The 25165-nt window shown below is 40.7% G+C and overlaps 1 protein-coding gene across 1 annotated transcript in view; it reads left to right on the forward strand.

Annotated features, from left to right (window-relative positions):
• Positions 1 to 1439: 1439 nt before the first annotated feature.
• Positions 1440 to 25165, forward strand: part of LOC124802555 (ATP-sensitive inward rectifier potassium channel 12-like) — a 153044-nt gene continuing 129318 nt past the window's right edge. Inside the window, exon 1 of the mRNA XM_047263425.1 lies at positions 1440 to 1563. Coding sequence (XP_047119381.1) covers positions 1535 to 1563 — 29 coding nt within the window. The 5' untranslated portion in view covers positions 1440 to 1534. The remainder of the gene's footprint in view (positions 1564 to 25165) is intronic.

Genomic DNA, 25165 nt, shown 5'->3' on the forward strand with positions numbered 1-25165 from the left:
TCAGTTTCGGTGGGCTGCATTTTCTGTCTCATGAAGTTTGTACACTTATAGCTAAGATGTCTACAAGCATCCGATTGTAAAGTTCGAACTGCCTTTGAGGCCTGCCTTCACACAATTTACGGTGGGATTCTGTAACAGTCACGACAGGCATAATCGAATTCTCTACAGCTGTTACCATGCATATTCTATATTAGGAATTTAATATTTAGATGCTATCCACATCTTTTAGCCAGCTTTGTATTTTCTGCACGACCTGGGCATTATTATGGTTCAAATGGCTATGAGCACTGTGGGACTCAACTTCTGAGGTTATTAGTCCCTTAGAACGTAGAACTAGTTAAACCTAACTAACCTAAGGACATCACACACATCCATGCCCAAGGCACGATTCGAACCTGCGACCGTAGTGGTCACACGGTTCCAGACTGCAGCGCCTAGAACAGCACGGCCACTTCGGCCGGCGGTTATTATTAGAGTTAATATGTAGAACTAATTCAAATTTATCAAGAACACAGTTAACTAAAAGCATATTAACATTTCCTATATCTGTTGTGTGATTAACACCATATTAAAATTTTTCTTTTCTTCCCTGAATACTCAATGCGCTTGATCTGCTGCTCTCTGTACACAAACTATGTAATTAATCATAGTGTTAATGGGAGAGTTAAGGGTTTCTTTCACTCAAACACTGAAAGAAATTCATAGACGTAAGGTCAATGAAAAATGGCTAGAGCATAGGGCAAGTCACATATTTCCAGAAAGTCTTTCTGAAAAGTGTGCCTTTAATAGATTTTTGACACACAAAAGATTCTCTTTTAATTATCTCTATCAATTCTAAAACGTTATCAGCGAAGATCTTTGACGCTTAATTAACATAGTAGGCACAAATGGAAGTCGACTAATGGTCTCAGTGATACTGCCAGACATTGCTGGTTGACGTGTGACGATTACGTTTCTTATTTTTGACGTTTAACATCCTTCGCCGATTACGGGCTACACAGAGCATGCGAGCAAAATATCCGCAACTCAACCTTATCAAACTAGATCTCCTGACACCCCAACTGTTTTGCTGCTAGACAGAACACATATTCTCACAGCGTGAATGTACTAGACTTACGAAAAGCATAGTATCAATTACGTAACATTCTTTCTCCCCCTTTACTGGCGACTGCGTTGCTTATTCATCCGTTATCTGTACACAAGTACCACACTCACTGCGATATCTTGAACAGTACTGAAATTACGACCGTTTTAAATTACATCCAATTTCATGACGATTCGTAGCTGTCGCGTGCCACATGCACGTGAGAGTGTGGGCAAAATTTATAGCGATCGCACGATGTGAGTTACTAATAACAGGTGGGACAGTTATAAAAGCCTTGTCTCGTAGCAGGACTAGCTGTCAGCTCCTCCGCAGAAGTGTTTGCTCAGATCGCCGCGAGGATGCGCCTAGGCAGGCTGTAGACGCCCACGGCAGCAGCCGGCGCTACTGAATTCGCAGTCGCTGGCGGGTAGTCGGCAGCTCAGGAGTGGCATGGAGGAGGACAGTGCTATAGTCATGAGGTGAGTGACCCAGATATTCAAGTGTACCAAACACGTTTACACATAAAGGTGCTTCGATGCAAGAAATGTTCTGCGAGTTCAATGCGCAAGCTAAAAATCGTATGCGGCATTTGTCACCAATTCTGTGCTTTATAAATGCGAGAGATCCGTTTGGGAAACGTAGCACTCGTTTTGCAACTTAGTTAAGATGCTGGCAGAATGAGATTTTCACTCTGCGCTGATATGAAACTTCTTGGCAGATTAAAACTGTGTACCGGACCGAGACTCGAACTTGGGACCTTTGCTTTTCGCGGGCAAAGGTCCCGAGTTCTAGTCTCGGTCCGGCACACAGTTTTAACCTTCCAGGAAGTTATCATAGTTAACATGCTGTTTGACAAGGAGTGTGAGACTCAGTAAGAACAAAGCTTTTCCATCTCCAAGCGACCTTACAGGTCGGTGTGAATTGAATTTTCAGAGACGTCTAATTCTCGTACTCAGTTTTGATAGATGAGATTGCTATACCTTATTAACATATTTCGCAAATACCTACTTGATGTCGAACAAAATGTTTTGCCGCTAACTCTGCACCAGTGGTTTGACTGCTTATCCACTAATATCAGAGACGGGCTATTTAGGTGTAATCCTGTTGACTAATGATAGTTAGGTCAATATTGACGCGAAATCCGGTCTGTATGAGATCACGCTCAATACTTCCCAAATACACTGGTGGACAATAAAAATGCCGCATCATCCAAGAATCAGCAGTATTAAAAAAAAAAGGTTACGTCATTCCTGGTTAATGTAGGCACAAGCCAAGTATTTCAGATTCATGTCGTTACAGTCACATCGCTGATCCAATTCTCCGCCCCCGCAATCCGCCAAAAAATAAAGGAGAATCGTCTTTGCGATCCAAGCTGTAACCGTATTCTTCACGTGAAAAAGCAAAATCAAATTGTTGTTTGAAGTATCTCTGAGGTTTTGCGTTGCAGATGGCTTCAATAAGATTCTCTGTTTCGTTGATGATATCTCTTGATGATCCAGCTTGTGAGTAAACCCATCACATGCGTTTTCAGTCAAGAAACAATCAAGAACGCTCTTGATCGGCAGAAAGATGGAAGAAGTGATGAAAAGGGCTGGGCAGAAGACAGGACACTTTTGTGGAACTGTAATGATGCATGCGTTTTTTACTTTCGTTTTTATCTGTTATTTTATGGCCTCACTACACAGGAGCGGGGAACGGGCTGATAATTTTCCAGCTCTTCAGCCAAGTGATTTTGAAAACAAATAGTATCTACAAACTTCAAAAATATAAAGCAAAGAGCCTTAAGATGATTGCCATTTCACGATTTAATTTTAATGAGACGATTCTTTGATCATTTACATTAAAAGTAATAAGGAAACTTACATTGTTTACTGCAGAAGAAAAATATTGTGGTTATGTTGTAAGGGAGTTGCACAAGAGGGTAAATATTTGGGAAATAAATAGGTGGAATAATGGGCTATAGGAAGACGGTTATTCAGCTGTGTCCGAGTGGTCTGTCTGGAGTACTATGTGGAGATTTCAGATGGGGAGCGAAAGATGGGATGACATGGTCGTGTATGGAAATGAATGGAATAACTTTGTCCTCTCCAGCCGCTCAACATTGCATCTGCTGATGCTAAAATCCGCTACGTGTATTAATTTGATTCGCCTACGATATCCCTAAGTCCACAGCTCCACTTTTCCTACCATTCGTTTACTAAGACGTCAAAAAATGCAGATATATTGTCATTCATTCATCGTCATGTGTTAGTAAATGTAAACCAAGATTATCGAATCTTTTCAGATGAAGTAACACAGTGGCAACTTGTGATCAATAGCGGTACTCAAGCGGTTGTTTAACCTTATCCATGGCGTTCAGGGTCATATCCAAGAAGCGTGTCAGACCATTACAGTGGACAAACACTGGGCCTGACTGTCCCGAAATGTAAATACTTCCGACATAGAGTACCATTCAAGTGGTGCTGTAGTTGACAAATTCATTTAATTCCTTTAGCACATTAATGCCATTATACTGTATTTTGTCTCACACTATCATCGACAAACGTTCCAGGATACGTCTTCTCGGGAAGCTGCAAAGCAATGTTTTTCGCATTGTCCGTTTTTCAGACGTGTAACTAATTACGAGTGCGTCACTCAGAAATGTTCTACGAAGTCCCCCGACATTCATTTTCAATGAGCCCTAGATTTTAATCGATGCAGATGCACGTAACTCCTCAAAACACGTTGGTACTGAATCTGTTACTTCATGTTTGTGATCTGATTGCTTCATAAAATACCGGTTCTGTATCAGTAACAAAATCGGATGGCAAGAAATTTCGTTTTTGTGTTGCTATTAATTCCATGTAGCAACAGTCGCACTTTTTCACAATAGCCCGTTGTTCCTTCCTGAAGTATTTTTAGCTTTCTTTGCAGAAAGTCTACTCTCTAGGATTTTTACACTTCCCATTCATCTCATACAAAAAAGGTATTGGGAATACACAGAGCGATAGACAAACAAGAGCTTTTGAAATATGTACTGGTACACCTTATTCAAAAGGTCTTTCTGCCCATTTGATCGCCTGCTGCCTTCACTATTTCAGGTCTCCAAACTACCCATTCATCTTCTCTGGTATTCTCCCCCCCCCCCCCCCTTCCCCGTTTCAGTTATTCGTTACCTAAAACTCCCTATCTCTCGGATTTCCCTGTGTTTACGCAATTTTTTCAGTTTTAATCTGTTGTTCATAACCAATAAATTGTGGTCAGAATCCACATTTGGTTCTCACGTCTCTCTTCCATGTGTGCAATATCCTTTCGTGATTCTAAGCTTATATTCGTCTTATAAGATACGTAAAAAGAAATGGTTACCGGTAGTGGGCAGACAGGAATCCTAATCCATTCATCAACGACCTTTATACAGCTGTAATTTGACAGGGCGGTATCTTTTCCATTAAGCGGCGTCATAGGACTTTCCTTTTGAGAATGGGGAGGATATTACACTATTACTTTGTATCGAAATGATGAGATGCTACAGTCTCCTGTTGCATCTGCATGCCACAATTTTCAGTGAACTTTACCACGTCTGCTTTCAACGAGATGTTGCGAAGTCGCAACTACAAAACTATCAACTAAAACTGTGCGAGAATATTTTTCAGTAACAGTGTCGCCTCACATTTCGGTGATATTTCTCCAGGCTCGCCAGATTTGTCTACATATTAATTTTTCTTGTGTGGTTGCCTGTTTTTGTATCTATTAGGTATTAGAAACTAAGTTCATACAATCAGTCAGATAGTTTCCGACTGTTAGTCTATTGACTAATTCTTAAAGCTGCTAACACATAAATGCGTGATTGCTAACGCTCGACTTTCCTTGGTCTGCCTTTTCATTTTAGTAAATGTTGCCTTGTGCTTTCACTCACAGAAGTACCACATTCTTTCCTATAGCTTCCAGTCCCCATGCAACTCTCAACATACACCATCTATAAGGGTTATGACTGCGCTGGAAGTGTACTTTTTTGCAGGGATAATGCTGATCAAGAAACCGACTAAACCGCAGTAGTATCGTCTGGCGCTTCTTTCTGCGTATCTTAAGTTCTCCAACACTGCTACCTATGATGTTATTGTCACTGCCGATGACTGTTTGTATAATCCAATCCTTTTGTGGGAACATTAGAGTTCGCTTCGTCAGATATTGACCCGCAGTGTATAATAATCCCATTGTTCTGCAGCTGCTCAAGAGCTCATGTTGTATACAATGTTTTGGTTGTCAGAAGTTGCTCCGTTATACAGAAGTCGTGTTATCTTTCAAGTTCGCACATTTTGTCCACAACTTTGACCGGTTAATACTACAGGTGACTGAGATATCGACGACTAGTTTAAATAAATATATTTGTTATCGATGGAAATCACTTCTTTACGGAATGGTGGGTCGATATGAGTCGTATATTGCGGATTGCTTAAATGAAGGAATGATTAGTCACTTGGTCATATTTTAAGTGTAGTTGACAGGCTCAAGCGGCGCAAATATAACGACGGTTCTGGAAAGCGTCAAATTCATGGCTCCAGGGTGTATTCGTAGCGCTTTATTTCGCATTCTATTAATTTGGGCGAATAGTGTTTGTAACGTCCACTCGTAGCATAGATACCCAAAACCAAAATATGGTCTGGCAGCGCTCTGTACATTTTAGTTACTGTGTTGCACAGTCAAATTCTATTTCAAGTAGGACACTTCACGAAGAATATTGATTCCTGTTCCAGTCTTTTCTACGATTTCTTTTATGCGCCTGATCCACTTACGTTCATTGTCTATTAATATTCCCCAGTATTTTTGCTGCCAGTTTGTACATCCCTACGTTAACGTCTTGGCGCATTCCTGTTCAATAATGTGTGAAGTAGATTAAGGGAATCGATTTGTCTACTGCAACCATAAGAGCTTTTGCAGGCATCCATCTGTGTAGACCACTGAGTGTTAATGTTGTCTTTCTCCACAACTAAGTCACGATTGCAGTACAAATTAAAATACCAAATTCATTAAGAAATTGGTGTTATTCCAGCTGGGACAATTCAACGAGTTATTGTGGACCTCAACAACAAAAATGACCGCTTTACTTCACGTAGTTTTTGATGATTTACATTTCTATCTCTTAAAAAGCAAGTAATAATGATTGAGTTTCTTGCAGTGAAATATTTTTGCTATATTTGTGATGTTTATTTTGATTTATTCAGAAGATTTCTTTTCTTTATATACTGTAAAATTTTAAAGGCTAGCATTTCTCCAGATCACATACGATAACAGAATGCCATAAGATCAGGTGGTATTCTTGTTAGAAGTCAGTTACATTCAAAAGTAAACAACTTGTACTGTTATAAAATGTGACAGTTCTGACTTGTTCGTTTTGAGCGGTTCTCTTCGTATTGTAGAGAGCCTGCATAACTTCAACCTAGAACTGAATATCACTTTGTCTGTTTGAGCTCAGCGACAGCATAATGCTTCTCTTTTTGTAAAATTTAACCTCCAAATCCCATCGCAATTAAAAAAAATGTTAAGGTCGGTTTCCTTCCGCGTCCTTGTTCCATCCAAGGGCACAATCTTACTGAAGGGATCAGCCTGTAATTCGCATTGTGTGATTTTGATTACTGATGTATAATTACAAACCTGGTGACAAAATTAGGGTTTGAACCAACATTTCGCATAAACTCCTGCATTTTTTTCCAATACTTAGCTCAGGAGAAAATGCAAGTGAATGGAATTAAAAAGACGGCAATTCAACTTGCAAACAAAGATAGGTTTTAAAGACTTTGTGAAAGCGTTATTTAAGTAAACTGAAAATTTGAACAATAATGAAAAGCAGTGGATATCTATTTTAGCAAGTTTATAAAAACTTCAAAAGCCTATACAAGGATCACAATATTTGCGGGCCAAACAAATATTAGTGAAATATTAATAAACACAAGAGTTACACAAGGGTGCCCAATATCTACCTTGATGACATTATCCGAAATTGGAAGCAACCTTTACATAAATGTAGCAACAAGACACTGCACTTCTTATACACTGAAGCGCCAAATAAACGGATATAGGCATGCGTATTCAAAAACAGAGATATGCAAACAGGCAGAATACGGCGCTGCGGTCGGCAACGTCTGTATAAAACAAGCGTCTGGCGCAGTTATTAGATCGGTTTATGCTGCTGCAATGGCACGTTATCAGGATTTAAATGAATTTGAATGTGATGATAGTCTGCGCACGAGCGATGGGGCAAAGCATCTCCGATGTAGCGATGAAGTGGGGAGTTTCCCGCAGACCATTTCATGAGTGTACTGTGAACATAAGAAATCAAGCAAAACATCAAATCTCTGACTTTACTGCGCCCAGAAAAAAATCCTGTAAGAACGGGACCAACGACGGCTAAAGAGAATTGTTCAGCGTGACAGAAGTGCAACCCTTCCACAAATTGCAGTAGATTTCAATGCTCGGCCATCAACAAGTGTCAGCGTGCGAACGAAGCATCATCGATATGGGCTTTCGTAGCCGAAGGTCCACTCGTGTACCTTTGATGACTGCATGACACAAAGCTTTACGCCTCGCCTGGGCCCATCAACACTGACGTTGGACTATTGATGACTGGAAACATGTTGCCAGCTCCGACGAGTCTCGTTTCAAATTTTATCGAGCGGATGGACGTGTAAGGGTATGGAGACAATCTCATGAATCCATGGACCCTGCATGTCAGAAGGGGATTGTTCAAGCTGGTGGAGGCTCTTTAATGGTGCAGAGCGTGTGCAGATGGAGTTATATAGGACCTCTGAGCCTGTCTGATCACCTGGATCCATTCATGTCCACTGTGATTTCCGACAGACTTGTGCAATTTCAGCAGGACAATGCGACAGCCCACACGTCCAGAACTGCTACAGACTGGCTTACTTTCAACATGCATCTGTAAAACAAAGAGGCAACGAAGAGGCTGAAAACAAATGGTATCGAATACGAGCTCGAATATGGTTTTATCCCGAAATACGAGAATGTGGGCGAAACTATAGAACATAAGCTAGTCTATAGGACACATTACAGGAAGCAAAATATTTCAGCGCTCTTAGCACGCTGTCTCCGGCGACCTGGAGATCGTCAATTATTTATAACTGCAGCCTTGTGATTGCGCTATTCACAGGGTGAATGTGCCAGTCAGCTTATACACAGCAGGATGATGTTCCATTAAATGGTTCACGCAGAATTACAACCTGATATTTGTATGCTATGCCCAACTATATATGTCCTTAAATGGCTGGCTTACACTGAGATGATATGAGCCTTAGGATCTACATCTACATCTACATTTATACTCCGCAAGCCACCAAACGGTGTTTGGCGGAGGGAACGTTACGTGCCACTGTCATTACCTCCCTTTCCTGTTCCACTCGCGTATGGTTCGCGGGAAGTACGACTGCCGGAAAGCCTCCGTGCGCGCTCGAATCTCTCTAATTTTACATTCGTGAACTCCTCGGGAGGTATAAGTAGGAGGAAGCAATATATTCGATACGTCATCCAGAAACGCACCCTCTCGAAACCTGGACAGCAAGCTACACCACGATGCAGAGCGCCTCTCTTGAAGAGTCTGCCACTTGAGTTTGCTAAACATCTCCGTAACGCTATCACGCTTACAAAATAACCCTGTGACGAAACGCGCCGCTCTTCTTTGGATCTTCTCTATCTCCTCTGTCAACCCGACCTAGTACGGATCCCACACTGATGAGCAATACTCAAGTATAGGTCGAACGAGTGTTTTGTAAGCCTCTTCCTTTGTTGATGGACTACATTTTCTAAGGACTCTCCCAATGAATCTCAACATGGCATCCGCCTTACCAACAATTAATTTTATATGATCATTCCACTTCAAATCGGAACGCATATTCCCAGATATTTTACAGAAGTAACTGCTACCAATGTTTGTTCCGCTATCATATAATCATACAATAAAGGATAACGATATGCACATACACAGATGGCGGTAGTATCGTGTACACAATGTATAAAAGGAAAATGCACTGGCAGAGCTGTCATTTGTATTCAGGTGACTCATGTGTAAAGGTTTCCTACGTGATTATGGCCGCACGACGAGAATGAAATGAGTTTGAATGCGGAGTGGTAGTTGGAACTAGAAGCTTGGGACAATCCATTTTGGAAATCATCAGAGAATTCAGTACTTCAGATCCACAGTGTCAAGAGTGTGCAGAGAATACCAAATTTCAGGCATTACCTCTCACCACGGACAATGCAATGGCCGACGGCCTTCACTTAACGACCGAGAGCAGCGGCGTTTGCGTAGAGTTGGCAGTGCTACCAGGCAAGCAATACTGCGTGAAATAACTGCAAAAATCAATGTGGGACGTACGACGTATCAGTTACGACAGTGCGGCGAAATCTGGCGTTAATTAATACGGTAGCAGACGACTGTCGCGAGTGCTTTTGCTAACTGCACGACATCGCCTGCAGCGCCTCTCCTGGTCTCGTGATCATATCGGTTGGATCCTAGATGACTGGAAAACCATGGCCTGGTCAGATGAGTTCCGATTTCAGTTGGTACGAGCTGATGGAAGGGTTGGTGTGTGGAGCAGACTCTGCGAAGCCATAGACCCACGTTGTCAACAAGGTACTGTGCAAGTTGGTAGTGGCTCCATAATGGTGTGGAATGGACTGGGTCCTCTTGTCCAACAGAACCGATCATTAACTGGAAAGCCATTCGTGGACTTAATGTTCCCAAACAATGATGGAATTCTTATGGACGAAATGCGCCATGTCAGTGCATCACAGTTGTTCGCAATTAGTTTGAAGAACATTCTGGACGATTCGAGCGAATAATTTGACCACTCAGATCAGCAGACTTGAAACCGATGGAACATTTGTGGGACATAATCAAGAGGTCACTTCGTGCCCAAAATCCTGCACCAGAAACACTTTCGCAATTATAGACGGCTGTAGATGCAGCATGGCTCAATATTTCTGCAGGGTCCTTCCAACGAATTGCTGAGTCCATGCCACGTCGAGTTGCTGTACTACGCCAGGAATAAGTAGGTCCGCCACAATATTAGAAGGTATTCCATGACTCTTGTCACCCCAGTGTATTCAAAGTTTAACACTGTGGCTCATTATGAATGAACAAATGCAGACAACTAATAGGCACATACTTTTTGTTTTACAAGAATTTCGAAGGGTGCGTATTCTTTAACTGCCTAATCATCATGTATCATGTATCACTGTGACACCGAACAAAGGAGCAAATTAAGCAACGGAAACTTGTGGTTCAATACCGCCGAAAAAGATGAAAGCCCAATCAACATCGAAAAAGGTTTTACTGAGTGTTTTTTGGACTTGCCATGGTGTGCTGCTAGCAGTTTAAGCCCACAGGGAGCAAACCGCCTCAGGAACTTACTACCAAAGTCATCTGATTGGGTTACAAGAAGCGTCGCGAGAAGCTGTCCAAGAGGCTTCTTTTGCACCACGACATAGGCCCAGCTCATAAGGTGCAGGATGCAATCGTGCAAGGTGCTTCTTTGGGCTACCAAACTTTGCGTCACCCCCGTATTCTCTTAACATGGTACACAAATTCATCCAGTTTCCTTGAATGAAGAAACCATTGCTTGGCAGACATTTCCATAATGGCGACTAGGTGATTTTCAGGGTGGAACGCTCCCTGAAGAGCCACAAAGCAGGCTTCTACAGCCATGGTCTCCGTCAAGTCATGTACCGCTGGAAGAAATTAAAGGTGAATATGTAGAGGAACACTCACAATCTCAGCAAGCATCAAGGTCAAACTTCATTTTTCGAGGCCAAAATTCATGATTACCTCTCGTAAGGATGCTTTGAAGCGTTTCAGAAGATCTATGTTGACAATATATTACATGTAGTCATATGAGTAAGAAGGAGCTTTGTATTAATTTTTATAAATTTTCGAGATTACTGACAAGAGTGAAATTGGATTAAAATTTGATGGTACTTCTTTATCTCCTTACTAATACAGAGAATTAACTCCAATATGTTTCAGTCAACCATAAAACGTCTCTGGTTAGACTGGTTACACAAACAACAATTTGTTTCTAATGGAACAAGAGGTTCGTCAAAAGCAGATCAGATAAGAAACGACACAACGTGGTAGATGCTAAGACTGGAACCAGCTGATGGTAAAATAGTGTATACACACACCGCTTGACCTTGTGCAAATACACCGTAGAACTGTCCAAAATAGTATTGGATCAAGGCAGATGTGCAGATGCAATATTTATCGATTTCCGAAAAGCATTTGATTCAGTACCACAACTACAAATATCAAAAGTACGATCATACTGGGTATCAAGCAAAATTTGTTACTGGATTGAAGACTTTTATTCTTTTTTGTAGGAAGGACACAACAAGTTATCTTGGGTGGAGAGTCATCGATAAGTGTAGAAGTACGGGGGCTGTTCATAAAATAAGGTCCGATCGGTCGCGAAATGGAAGCCGCAGTGAAAATCCGATGAAGCTTCGCACAGATGTGTTGGACAGTGTCTCTAGTATGCCCATCGATCGCGTCACGTCGCCCTTTTCAGTTCTGAACGTATAGTCAGCAGGTAAAGAAGCGTAGCAAGTAGTGTCTCCCGCCAAGTATGAGGGCCTGGTGAGAGATTTCGCCTGATGTCATGCAGTTCACATAACGTAACTGTCACGCATTTCCTTCTTCATGACAGTTCTCGGCCGCAATTTGCAGGAGCAATGAAGATACTACTGCAGCGTTTTCGATGGGAAGTGTTTGATCACCCACGAGACCGTCCGTAATTGGCTCCCTCTGAGTTTCATCTTTGCTTACATGAACTGCTGGCTATGAAGACAACATTCTGGCACAGACAACGAGTTGTAGACCAGCGTAGAGAATTGGCGGAAAGTACAAGCTGTTGCCTTCTACGATGAGAATACTGGAACGTTGGTTAAATGCTATGACAAATATCTAAATTGGAGCAATGACTATGATGATAAGCAGATGGAAAGTGTAGCTAACTGTTGCAAATAAAACATTTTTGGATTTCATGGTGGTTTCCATTTCACGACCGATCGGACCTTACTTTCCGAATAGCCTTCGTAACTTTAAATGTGCTCCATGGAAGTATGTTGGGACCCTTGCTGTAACATGCTTGTTCATGACTTTGTCGACAATATTAATAGTAACATCAGACTTTTTGCAGGTGATGCAGTTATCTATAAGGAAGTTTTGTAAGCAAAAACCTCCAGAAATATTCAGTCAGATCTTGATGAAATTTCGAAGTGGTGCGAAGACTGGCAACTTACTTTAAATGTTCAAAAATATAAAATTGAGCTCTTCAAACAACGAAAAAACTTAGAGATCTATCCTTTGACTATAACATCAGTGAGTTACAGTTGGAAGCGGTCAACTGATACAAATACATGTGGAATGAAACGATAGCATATGCTCAGTTGTAGGTCAAGCAATTGGCAGACTTCGGTTTATTGGTGCAATACTAGTAAAATGCAATCAGACTACAAAGAAGGATGCTTACAAATCATTCGTGTGACACATCGTAGAATAACGCTCAAAAGTGTGGGACACATACAGAATATAACTAACAGGAGATACTAAACGTATAAAGAGAATGGCAGCACGAATGGTCAGAGGTTTGTTTCACCCGTTGAAGAGTGCAGCAGAGATGCTGAAGAAACTGAGCTGGCAGACTCAAATTACGCTTTCTCAGGATTGTTTACGTTTATCTTTAAAATTTTCAAGAACTGGCTTTAAATGATGACTCAAGGAATATACTACAACCCAGTACATATCACTCCTGTAGGGATCGCGAGGAAAAGGTTAGTTTAACTACAGCGCACACAGAGACATTTAAAGAGTCATTCTTCTCACGCTTCATGTGTGAATGGAAAGGGAAAAAGCCCTAATAACTAGTACAACGAGACTTTATTCTAGCACGCACTTCCAATGGTTTGCTTAGTGTAGCTTTAGACGCAGAAATTCCTCTTAACTACGCATTGGAAACAACCTTAGCTACAGTTAACAAGACCAGAAGTGCGTTTGCTGATGGGAAACGATATTGTTCCCATTCCCGTGGGTGCATTTTTTCATATCTGCTGTCAAAATGCCCTTGACTATAGACTACAGGGTGTTTCATAAACGACTTTACAAATTTAAAAATTTATATAAATTTATTTAAATAAGATATAGAGCTGGGTTTAGTGTTATTTTGTAGGAAAACACATAAATTTTTTTTTACCTTAAATTAAAGATGTTCTGTATGGTTTCCGTTGGTTATCCTGCACACATCCCATCGGAGGTCAATTTCTACCCAAACTCGTTGTACCATTGTAGGTGTAACTTGCTCATTGGCGGAGTAAATTCTTGCTCTAAGTTTAGGTAGAGAAGATGGCACAGGAGGTACAAATACGATATCCCTGATGAATCCCCATTAAAAAAATGGAGTGGTGTCAGGTCTGGAGAACGCGGGGGCCAGGCAATTGTGGCATTATGGCCAATCCATTGATCATGAAAGCCATCACTGAGAAAATCCCAACGTCAGCCAAGTACTGGGGTGGTGCACCATCTTGCATGAAGTAAACATTTCGTTCTTGGTCATCCTCAGCGGTCAGTGACATCAAAAATTGTTTAACATATCCAGATGCACTGTCGCATTGATGATTCTCTCACGGCAAAGAAAGAGCCTGTACACTCTGTTCTTGCTCAATGCACAAAAAATGTTCAGTTTACGGTTATAACGAACATGTAGCCAAGATTGATGTGGATTTTCACTGCACCAAATCCTACAGTTAGATATGTTAACTTAGCCACTTAAGTGAAAAGTTGACTTGTCAGAAAAATTGATTTTGTCAAAAAAATGTTCATCCTCATATATATATGCACAGAAGTTCTTGTGAGCAATTTTATCAGTGTCTTTCATTGCTTGTACGATCGTCAATCTGTACGGTTTCAAATGCAAACGGTTTCTCAACACACGCCAGTCAGTCGTATGTGGGAGGTTCGAGTCCTCCCTCGGGCATGGGTGTGTGTGTCGTCCATAGTGTAAGTTAGTTTAAGTTAGATTAAGTAGTGTGTAAGCTTAGGGACCGATGGCCTCAGCCGTTTGGTCCCAAAAGACCTTACCGCAAATTTCCAAGATGAATGCCAGGTCGATGTCATAGGGCTGTTGATCGATTTCGTAGGGCTGTTGACAAAACGTCTCACTCGCTAAACGACGTCGTCAGATGTGCTTGGACGACCTGATGATTCCCCTTGTCTTACCAAGCACCCTGCTTCTACTCATAAATTGTAGGCCTACTAGGAGGATCTTTAGCGTACTTGGTACGAAAATTAGCTGAACTGTCGCCGTCGACTTCGATTCTTCATCACAAAATACACAGATAGCACGCACAGGTCCATTGAAGGCAGCCATTTTTAACGCAACTGCCGCTAGTGCTCCTTAAGCCTAGTTTACACGACGACATTGGGTTGCGCCACTCGTTGCGTGGAATGAGTTGCATGCAAATGGTTTCATATTTGACTGTAGACACGGCGAAGCCAGTATACACTTCGGTTTCGTCGTTTTATGGGTTCCTGAGTCGTGTCTGAAATAAAAGTTTTGGCTGCTGCACATCGCACGAGTTATCATGGAGTTAACGCCTGTTGCGTGGAATCGCTGCATAAGAAAAAAAAATAAGAAACGTGTTTCGATTCGTGACTGGTCAGCATGGTTGCTCAGCATCCTTGCTGAAATAATGGAAGACGCAAAAAGTTCTTATAATTATCTTAGAATGTCACCAGAAGTGCTCACGTTTCTTCTAAATAGAGTTCATTATGCGACAAGGAATAAAGATACTGTAATGCATGAAGCACTGTCGCCAGAACTGAAATTAATGCCACATTGCGTGCATTACAATCGAGAACACTCGGTACGCTATATGATGCGGTTTTAGTTGGTGATGACGCTTTTTCGTTAACACCAATACTTATTTACATTAACAGTAATAATTATTGACATTAACAGGAAGCAGTAATTATTCGAAACAGGCCGCATTAAGAAGATAATGGTTTGCAAACTACTCTCTTGAAGATAGACCTGTACAGTGGCAATATTTCAAAATTCAAACATCTGCGAATGGGGAGCACTGCTGCGACGTTTTAAATAGGTAAATATTGAATAAAGTATGCAGCTTCTTGACCTGTGTAGCCTTCCCTCCTGTCAACAAAATTCCCTGAAAAAAGTCGGCCAACTCGAACTATGGGATTTTAGTATTGTAGATGAGAGCATTTTCACAGCTAGAATTACATTTGCCTGTATTTTTCTTAATTCAGTTGTATATGTGCTTCTAATTCAAGAAATTTTGCCCTGCACCTCAGATGTTGTAAAAATATCTGTGTTCTGATCGCATGTGAAGGTCTCAGAAGCAGCAATATATTGCTTATTTTTGTTCAAAAATGATTCAAATAGCTCTGAGCACTATGAGACTTAAAATCTTAGGTCATCAGGACATCACACACATCCATGCCCGAGGCAGGATTCGAACCTGCGACCGTAGCGGTCGCGCGGTTCCAGACTGAAGCGCCTAGAGCCGCTCGGCCATTGCGGCCGGCGCTTATTTTTGTAATCACCATCACTGAAATACCACAAAGACCTATGCAAAGCATAGATATCCAAAAATCGAACATTATTCTCCGTTCCTCACTGCATATTTCAGTTTGTCTTCACTCTATGTATACACATAACCTCAAATCTCATGCAACTAGTGTCGCCAAAGTTGGAACACGCCGAAAGTGTTTAGTTTCACCGGCGAGATGTGCAAACGCGAGGAGCGCATGCGCAGTGACCGGTAGCGCAGTTGCATGCAACCTAATGTCGTCGTGTAAACTAGGCTTTCCGGTGCTATTCGCCAGACTCTATGAATACACATAACCTCAAAACTGATGCAGCTAGTGTCGTCGAAGTTGGAATACGCTGAAAGTGTTTAGTTTCACCGGCGAGTTGCGCAAACGCGAGACAAAACCTGATGTATTTCCCTACAAATTGACACTACACTCACCTCTGTAGTTACTATGAATTAATTTATATAGATTTTCAAAGTTGTAAAGTCCTTTTTGTAGCACGCTGTATTTCAACAGACACACCACTACAGAAGCTCTTCCTTTCACCATTGTTGTTACAGTCTGAGCAGAAGAACATTCTGTCAGCTAAAAGAACTACGGTACCGGTACATTTTGAAGTAATCGAGAAGCTGTGTCCAGAGTGTCTTTCTTTCTCATTCTTGTGTATTCTCTAAATGGCAACTGAAGGGAGAGTTAACAAACGACGTAATGACTCAGTTACACATTATTATCACAGAGAAGTAGCTAACAGAATTTTGTCGTCCAAAATGTTGTAAATTATCCTCTTACTAGCAACGCTGATACTTTTAAAACAGCTGCTCCTCGTTTGCACATACATTATTCCACAGTTATCCAGTTATTACTATAGATGCAACAACTACAAAAAAATCAGAAATTGCGCAAGTACAGTATGTTACATAGTATACACATGTAGGATTACTTACAACGAACTTACTTTCACACAATGCTACCGATAATTTGCAAATCTAGAGTCGAAATATTTGAACAGCTGATTACAGGAGTCACTAGAAGATATGTTCTTAATTCATTTATGAATTTATGAATGTTTCATATTCGTACCTTATTTCTGGGGGCTGCTTGAGTCAATATTACATTCCTCTGCACTCCTACGCTGCCGCCAATTTACCTTCTCAAACAAGAGAAAATAATTTCCGTGCTCGTAATGATCTAAACGCAGTAATCCGAATCTGCAGCTCAGATTTTTCGACAACGATTCTGTTTAATTTCTCTGACATCTTTGACGAAAGTCTGTGATCTTTGATGATTCTAATCTCTCACATCTAACTAATCAAATAATAATGCATACTGAAAAGCTCTAATTTTGCTATGAAGTATCTATTGTAACTGTGGATATTAATTTGTTACCAACAAATAAAATTACGCCAAAACCGAAATATAACAACAGGGACAATCTAAACATGCGATGTTGCATCTGCTGTATTACATCTTTACATTCGTAGGTAGTTAAACACATTCAATCTATACGTGAGTGAAACATATGTCAAATTATTGCAATTAATACTCATATTTTTTCATTTTCCTTTAGATCTTTTGTTACACAAAAAAACAACTTCGGCTGAATAGGCCCACTGGTACCTACCGGCCGCTGTGTCATCCTCAGCCCACAGGAGCCACTGGATTCGGTTAAGGGGAGCTGGAGGTGCCTATGCTGCCCATGTTAAAATCTGAATTTTTTTTTACATATAGAATGGTTTACTATTGCAGTTATGACAGAGGGATTTTCGACTATCTTTTCTAGTTTCCTTCCAATTATTTTTTTATTAATGACCCAAATTTATTTACAAATAATTGCTTTATAATTAAACTGACATGAAACTACTGAACATATTGCCAAATGTCTGTGTTACAATGTAAGTTTGACCACTAGGAGTGCTGTATAAAAATTTCATCTCTATAGCTTGAGTGGATTTTGAGAAAATGTTCCTTATATTTGAAAAATTCTAATTTATGGGAAATGGCTATTAAAGTTTCTCAATACATTCCTGCACTATAGGATGAATTATCAGGGTCTTCTTCTTCATCCTCCAAAAGCTACCTCTTCTGTCTTCTTTTCTGGCCTGTTGTTCCATCAACTTCATATGCCTTTCTCTTTTTTCTGCTCCTCTTATCCTTTCTCTGTCAATATTTCTTAGTGCTCGTACAGTGTTCACCCCAGCTGTAAATCCTAATGCCTTCAGAACTTCACACTTCACACTGTTCCCTTGGTTGTAGGTTGCTATTACATCATAAATGCCAAAGTGCAGTGTTTTTATGCTTACAAACACCCTTTTAGGAATCACTTTCCAAACCATTTACGCTCTCATTAGGATTCTGCGTCTTTCTGTGTAGACATTTGTGTAACAATTCTGGCTGTGCTAAGTTATGAAAAATTGGTTTTATTGCATTTATCACAGCTGCTGGCAAACCATGTTTGTGATCATAGTCCTTTTTTGCATTATATTTGCACCAGGAATCTTTTGGGCACAGGCTGTGTTGAGGGTATTCATTGGAAGAGGCAGTATGAAGGAACAATGCCCACACTGCTTTTTGCATGTCACTAACATTACTAGTATTTTGCGTTATAGCATACCCATAGTATCTCTGTAGACGTTCAATCACCTCATCAGTAAGCCTGCCTCTCCCTCCTATTGTCTTTCCATCACTGAGCTTACTTGAACCCAAAGTTTGTTTGAGCCTTCGAAGCCGTGCACCCATACGCTTTTGCACATGCCCAATGCATTCCAACTTTTCAACTACAAATTCATTTCCATATGGTTTCAGTTCCTCTATAGTCTTGAAACCTTTGGAGTCACCATCCCCAAGGTATTATTTGTACCGAACGTTATATCTGGGAACTGAACGTTCAAAAATTTGTTTCACTCCATCCACTTCCATTGCTCCACTTGATCCACTAAAATTTGCCTCACAGGTTCCACTGTGCTCTCCTTTGATTTTATTTTTGCACCTACAATGTTTTGATAATATTGCAACATCTATCACTTTTGCACTATCACCACAAGTAGCCCATCCAGTGATTTATGACCCCTCTTTTGCCAGGAACCATCTAATGCCACTACAAAATCCCTAGAACCACAGTTCATTTCTACAGATTCCTCCACTGCTTCCTTCATGGTTTTCAAAGCCACATCTTCAACAGAGGATCCTACCAGTACACAGTAGTACCCAACTTTGCTTGGAGGCGATGGCAAGTTCATAATACCACAAAAAAGTTTACCAGCAGTGGACCCTTTTCCAATGGATTGAAGACCATACGCAAGTCGAACATTCACATCAAACGCTCTAGATCGTCCATTTTCACCAAACAGACTGGCATGTGAATTGTAGCAAGTCACTTGATACTTGCAACATGCACAGATTATCTTCATCTCACAAGCTAAACCAAAGTGCTTTGTTATCTCTAGTCCCACTCCTACACTTGAACACATTTTGCACAGAAAACTTTCAATCAGCACAGAAGATAATAATCCAATATTCAGTGCTTCGTTAATATCATCACTATCACTAACATATTCACGAAATCTGTCACTTCCACCAGTCAGCTTCTTGCTAGAAGATGTCACAGGGCTATGGCCGGCCATGTGTTGCTTAGCAGAAGAACGCACTGTTTCAGTAATTGTAGTATCGCAACTTGGTATTAGTGTTAATTTTCTTTTCCCTACGTTCTTCCTCTTCTTATATACACGGTTACTAAAACGTGGCATCGTAACCAGAACAACGCTTTACACAAGAAGTATAATACTACCAACAACATGCGCAACACTGAACTAATTCGAAACGGTAAACAGCAAAGAGACGATGTTCCGCGCTCTTAGCGCTTCATTTGTCACAGAAAACAATGTAGCCAACCCTTGCACACTCGCTGTATGCGTAACATAAGGCGTTGTATGCGTAACAGGCCGAGAAAATTCCAAGCAGATCGCCAGGAAGTCACGAGTGGGTGTTAGATGCATTCAGCGGCCGCCCATTTCCTCTGCAGGCGTGGGGGAAAATAGTAATAACTCCACTTCTAGGGCGAGTAGAACAATAATTCAAAGTTTACATTAAAGAGGAATGTTCCAATTAATTTTCGGTAGCGAAAAAAAAATCGTAATTTTTTGGATTTGACCACCTCCGGCTCCCCTTAACGATGGGCATAGCACACCGCTGTCCCGGTCGTATGTCAGTTTACGAGACCGGAGCTCAATCAGGCAGCTCTCCAGTTTGCTTCGCAAGAGCTGAGTGCACCCCGCCTGCCAAGAGCGCTCGGCAGACCGGATGGTCACCCATCCAAGTGCTAGCCCAGTCCGACCGCTCAACTTCGATGATCTGACGAGAACAGGTGTTTCTAAAGGCCGTTGGCCTGTTTTGTTATAAACATCTTAAAAATTTACACCACGATAAAAAATTGAATCTTACACGCGGAATAGGACAGCAGAGGTCATACGTAAATTATTGTTACATATGTAAATTTTTGTTATGTAGTGCAGCGTGACCGTGTATATCAGAAGTCATTCCAAAACTACTGCTATGCATATCTTTGAAGAATAAAGTCACTGTCATCGAAGTAAGAGAATCATTCTACGGGCGGTAAAGTGTTATACGTGCTGTCTCAGTTTTAGTTTGTTCGGAGTACACGAACAGTTTCACGAATTTTCGTTCCATTACAAATAGAGCCTCTCACAAACTACTTACTTCACTTCGTTGGATTTTAGCTTCTTGGACTGGGATCACTATGTTATATGTTCAAAGAACGTGAAACGCATCCAACAAGGCGAGAGTACCCGCAATAAACTTACGGTTACAATGGACTGACTAAGATGTCGTGTTACAATTTATCTCCTGTACATCTCTTGCACATAGATTTCAATCGATGTTTCTTTATCTGACCTTTGGGTAACCATCATTTATCAGACTGCTTGCGCCTTAATTTATTTTTTGTTTGCTTCTTCACAGAAATTCCAGATTCACAACTGTCTCTGCAGTCGTTTCTAGAAATGATGAAACTTCAGTTATCCCCGATTGTACAAATACATGTTGTGCTGTAAACGTGGTACATATTAATCTAGATGTCCTTCTGCGTGATGTGCGGTGCATCACCTTACGTCAACTTCAAGTTGGGCTGGTCGCATTATCACAGAGGTTTGTTGGTCATGTCAACACATGCAATGATCTAAACAGCCACAAATCCTGGACCCAGCATCGACCAAGATAAAGCAACAAAGAAAGTCAAGACTTAGCAGAATTAATCTTTCATTCTGCGCGGAATATTCGCTGATGTGAAACTTTTTGACAGATCTGCGTATGTACATAACAGATTGAGACTTGAAAAGCTCTCTGGAACCATATATATAGTTTTATTTGATAGATTAAAACTGTGTGCAGCATCGGACCTAGATGTCTGAACCTTGCTTTTCACTGGCAATGACCCCAGCGACTGACCTGTCCAGGGACAGCTCCACTGTTTTAAGTTATTCTACCGTTTCCCTGAGCTGAGTCCTGGCATTGCTTCCACTTACTTATGCCAGGCTCCTCACTCTTATTTTTCCTATGTGGCCACCCTAGGCCAGCTCTTGTTCTTTTCCGACCCTGACGCTATTAGGTTTCGAGGGCTAGGGGTCTTTCATTTTCCAACCTATACTTCTCATGCAGCGTCTGACCCGGAGCGGGCGGCTGCAAAAGGCGTCTGTATCCCATGTTAGGGGCGGCCTCCAGAACTGCGGAAGGCAACGGTATACCACCGCAGATTATCTTCCCTGCATAATGCAGTCTCCATTTTATGCACAAAAAATGGCTTCCTCTCATGTTAAATCAGTGTCCGGAGGTAAAATAGTCCCCTATTCGGATCTCCGGGGGGGGGACAACTTGAAAGGAGGCAAAAAATCAAAACGAGAATTGGTACCTGGAATGTCAGAACTCTGCTACAAGCAGGAAAACTTGAAAACCTTAAAAGAGAGATGGAAAAGAATCATATGGACCTCGTAGGAGTTGCTGAAGTAAGATGGAATGGACATGGAGAGTTGCAGTCAGATGAATATGTATTCTACTACTCAGGAGGAGAAGTAAAAGGAATTAATGGAGTAGGAATGATTATGACAAAGGAATTGGCTAAATGTGTGGAATATGTAGACTATGCAAATGACCGGGTTATTGGTGTAAGGCTGAAAGGAGCACAAAAAGATTTACTGATTGTCCAGGTGTATATGCCAACTTCAGAACATGATGACCAAATTGTAGAGGAAACATACAATGTAATAGAGAGAATAATGGACGAAAATAAAAAATGCTGCAAAATAGTAATGGGAGACTGGAACGCCATTGTGGGAGAAGGGAAAGACGGAAACATAGTAGGCAGTCATGGTATTGGAAAGAGAAATGACAGAGGTGAATGGTTAATTGACTTCTGCAGGGAAAGGCAGCTGATAGTGGCAAACACATGGTTCAAGAACCATAAGAGGAGGCTCTACACTTGGAAATCACCAGGGGATAAATATAGAAACCAAATCGATTTTATACTGGTAGAAGAAAGATACAGGAATGGAATCAAGAAGGTGCACACATTACCAGGTGCAGATATTAATAGTGACCACAACTTACTTATGGCAGAAATAGAAATAAGAATGAAAAAACTGAAAAAGGCGACAATGGTGAAGAAATGGGATCTAGAGAAGATAAGGTCCAACAAAGAACAAATTACAGAAATGCTGTCTCGGGACTTTCTAATCACATTACTTTCTAATCACATTACGAGACAAAGAAGCACCTGATAATGCCAATGAGTACTGGAATATGCTGAAAGAAGGAATCATTAAAGCAGGACAGCAAAATATAGGATATGTAAAAGGGAAAAGGTCAAAAAAACCATGGGTCACACAAGAAATGATTTCCAAGATGAAGGAGAGAAGAAAATTGAAAAACAAGAACACTGAAGATGCAAGAAAGATACACCGAAGGTTAAATAACGAACTGCGAAGAGAAACAGAGCAGGCTAGGAAAAAATGGCTAAAAGAGGAATGTCATGAAATTGAAGAACTGGACAGGAAAGGAAGATACGACTTACTATACAACAGAGTAAAGACTATGACATGGGAACAAAACAGAGCAGAAAGTGCTACTATGGAAATTTTGAGTAAAGACGAAGAGGTAGTGTATAAAGATCGTGACGATGTCCTCCAGAGATGGGAAGAATATATAAAAGAGCTATATAACACAAATAGCAAACCAGAAACTCTAGAACTTGAACCACACAACAGTGTAAGTGATGAAGAGAAAGGACCGACCATCATAATGGAAGAAGTAAAGTCTGCCATTGATGCAATGAAAAATGGCAAAGCAGTAGGTACAGATACAATACCGGGAGAAATACTAAAATGCTTGAACCACAATGGAATAAGAGAAATATTGAGGTTATGTAATAAAATATATGACAGTGGTGAATGGCCTGAGGACTTTTTGACAACAGTAATGATTCCATTGCCGAAAAAACATGGAACCAAGAAATGCAGTGAGCACAGGACAATCAGCCTCATTTCACATGCAGCCAAAGTGATGTTAAGAATAATTAATAAAAGACTTGAAAAAGTAATAGAGGAGAATCTCGGCGAGGAGCAGTTTGGCTTTAGACGGAATACGGGCACCAGAGATGCAATAGGGCAAATAGCAAACCAGAAACTCTAGAACTTGAACCACACAACAGTGTAAGTGATGAAGAGAAAGGACCGACCATCATAATGGAAGAAGTAAAGTCTGCCATTGATGCAATGAAAAATGGCAAAGCAGTAGGTACAGATACAATACCGGGAGAAATACTAAAATGCTTGAACCACAATGGAATAAGAGAAATATTGAGGTTATGTAATAAAATATATGACAGTGGTGAATGGCCTGAGGACTTTTTGACAACAGTAATGATTCCATTGCCGAAAAAACAAGGAACCAAGAAATGCAGTGAGCACAGGACAATCAGCCTCATTTCACATGCAGCCAAAGTGATGTTAAGAATAATTAATAAAAGACTTGAAAAAGTAATAGAGGAGAATCTCGGCGAGGAGCAGTTTGGCTTTAGACGGAATACGGGCACCAGAGATGCAATAGGGCTCCTACAAATCTTGGGAGAAAGGTTTATTGAAAAAGGAAGAGACCTATATATGTGCTTCATCGATTTAGAAAAGGCATTTGACAATGTGGTTTGGGACAAGCTGGCGACTATTATGAGGGAAAAAAGAGTGGACTGGAAAACCAGAAGACTTATAAACTCATTGTACCTTAATCAAAAAGTTTCAGTTAAAGTGAGAGGAGGAAGTACAAACTGGATCAGACTAGGGAAAGGAGTAAGACAAGGATGCTGTTTATCACCTACTCTTTTCAACCTGTACTTGGAAAATATGATTGACCAATGCTCATTAGATGACAAAGGAGTAGAAATTGGAGGAAGAAGAGTAGGGTGCTTGAGATTTGCTGATGACATGGTCCTTCTAGCCACAGGGGAAAAAGAATTACAGGATTTGGTGGACACCATTGCAACTAAAGGAAAAAAATATGGAATGAAAATTAACACAAATAAAACAAAAGTATTGGCAATAGGAGGAAATAAGGAAATAAAAATTGTGCTGAATGGAGAAACACTAGAACAGGTGCAAAATTTTAAGTATCTTGGAAGCAGGATGGACACCGACTGGAAGTGCACCACAGAAATTAAAACAAGGATAGCAATGGCAAAAGAGGCGTTTTATAAGAAAAGGAGAATCTTCTGCAGCGGTATGGACAGAGAACTCAGAAAGAGACTCATAAAATGTCTTGTATGGAGTGTTCTTCTATATGGTGCTGAAACATGGACTATGAGGAAAAAAGACAGAGAAAGGCTGGAGGCTTTTGAGATCTGGACATGGCGGAAGATGGAAGGAATAAGTTGGATGGACAGAGTAAAAAATGAAGAGGTACTGAGAAGAGTGGGAGAGAAAAGGCAGTTACTAGATGTAATAAAGAGAAGAAAAAGAAATTGGATTGGGCATATATTAAGAAAGAATGACGGACTGATAAAAACAGTTTTAGAAGGTTTTGTAGAAGGGAAAAGGAAGCGAGGAAGGAAGAGATTCCAGATACTGGATGACATGATGGACGGTACAACATACAGCAGCCTTAAGAAGGAAGCAATGGATCGCAGAAAATGGAGAGGCAAAGGACCTGCTAATATAGCAGATAACTGATGATGATGACCGTTTCCCTAGCTCTTCCAAATATATTGCTATACAGTCACACGTATCAGCCCTTGGATATTAATTTAGTAATATCGCAATATTTCCAACGCATAAAGCAGTTCTTTCTAGAAAGGTAACTAGAATGACACCCTCACGAGTATAGTACTTATTTGTGAAAAGCAACTTTTCATCCTTTGACATAATTAGAAGCAACAGTTACTCCCCACTGCTGTTATTTATAAATAATTATGTAAAAACAGCACAAAT

Source organism: Schistocerca piceifrons, chromosome 1 (assembly GCF_021461385.2).
Source record: "Schistocerca piceifrons isolate TAMUIC-IGC-003096 chromosome 1, iqSchPice1.1, whole genome shotgun sequence".
Taxonomy (NCBI): Eukaryota; Metazoa; Arthropoda; class Insecta; order Orthoptera; family Acrididae; genus Schistocerca; species Schistocerca piceifrons.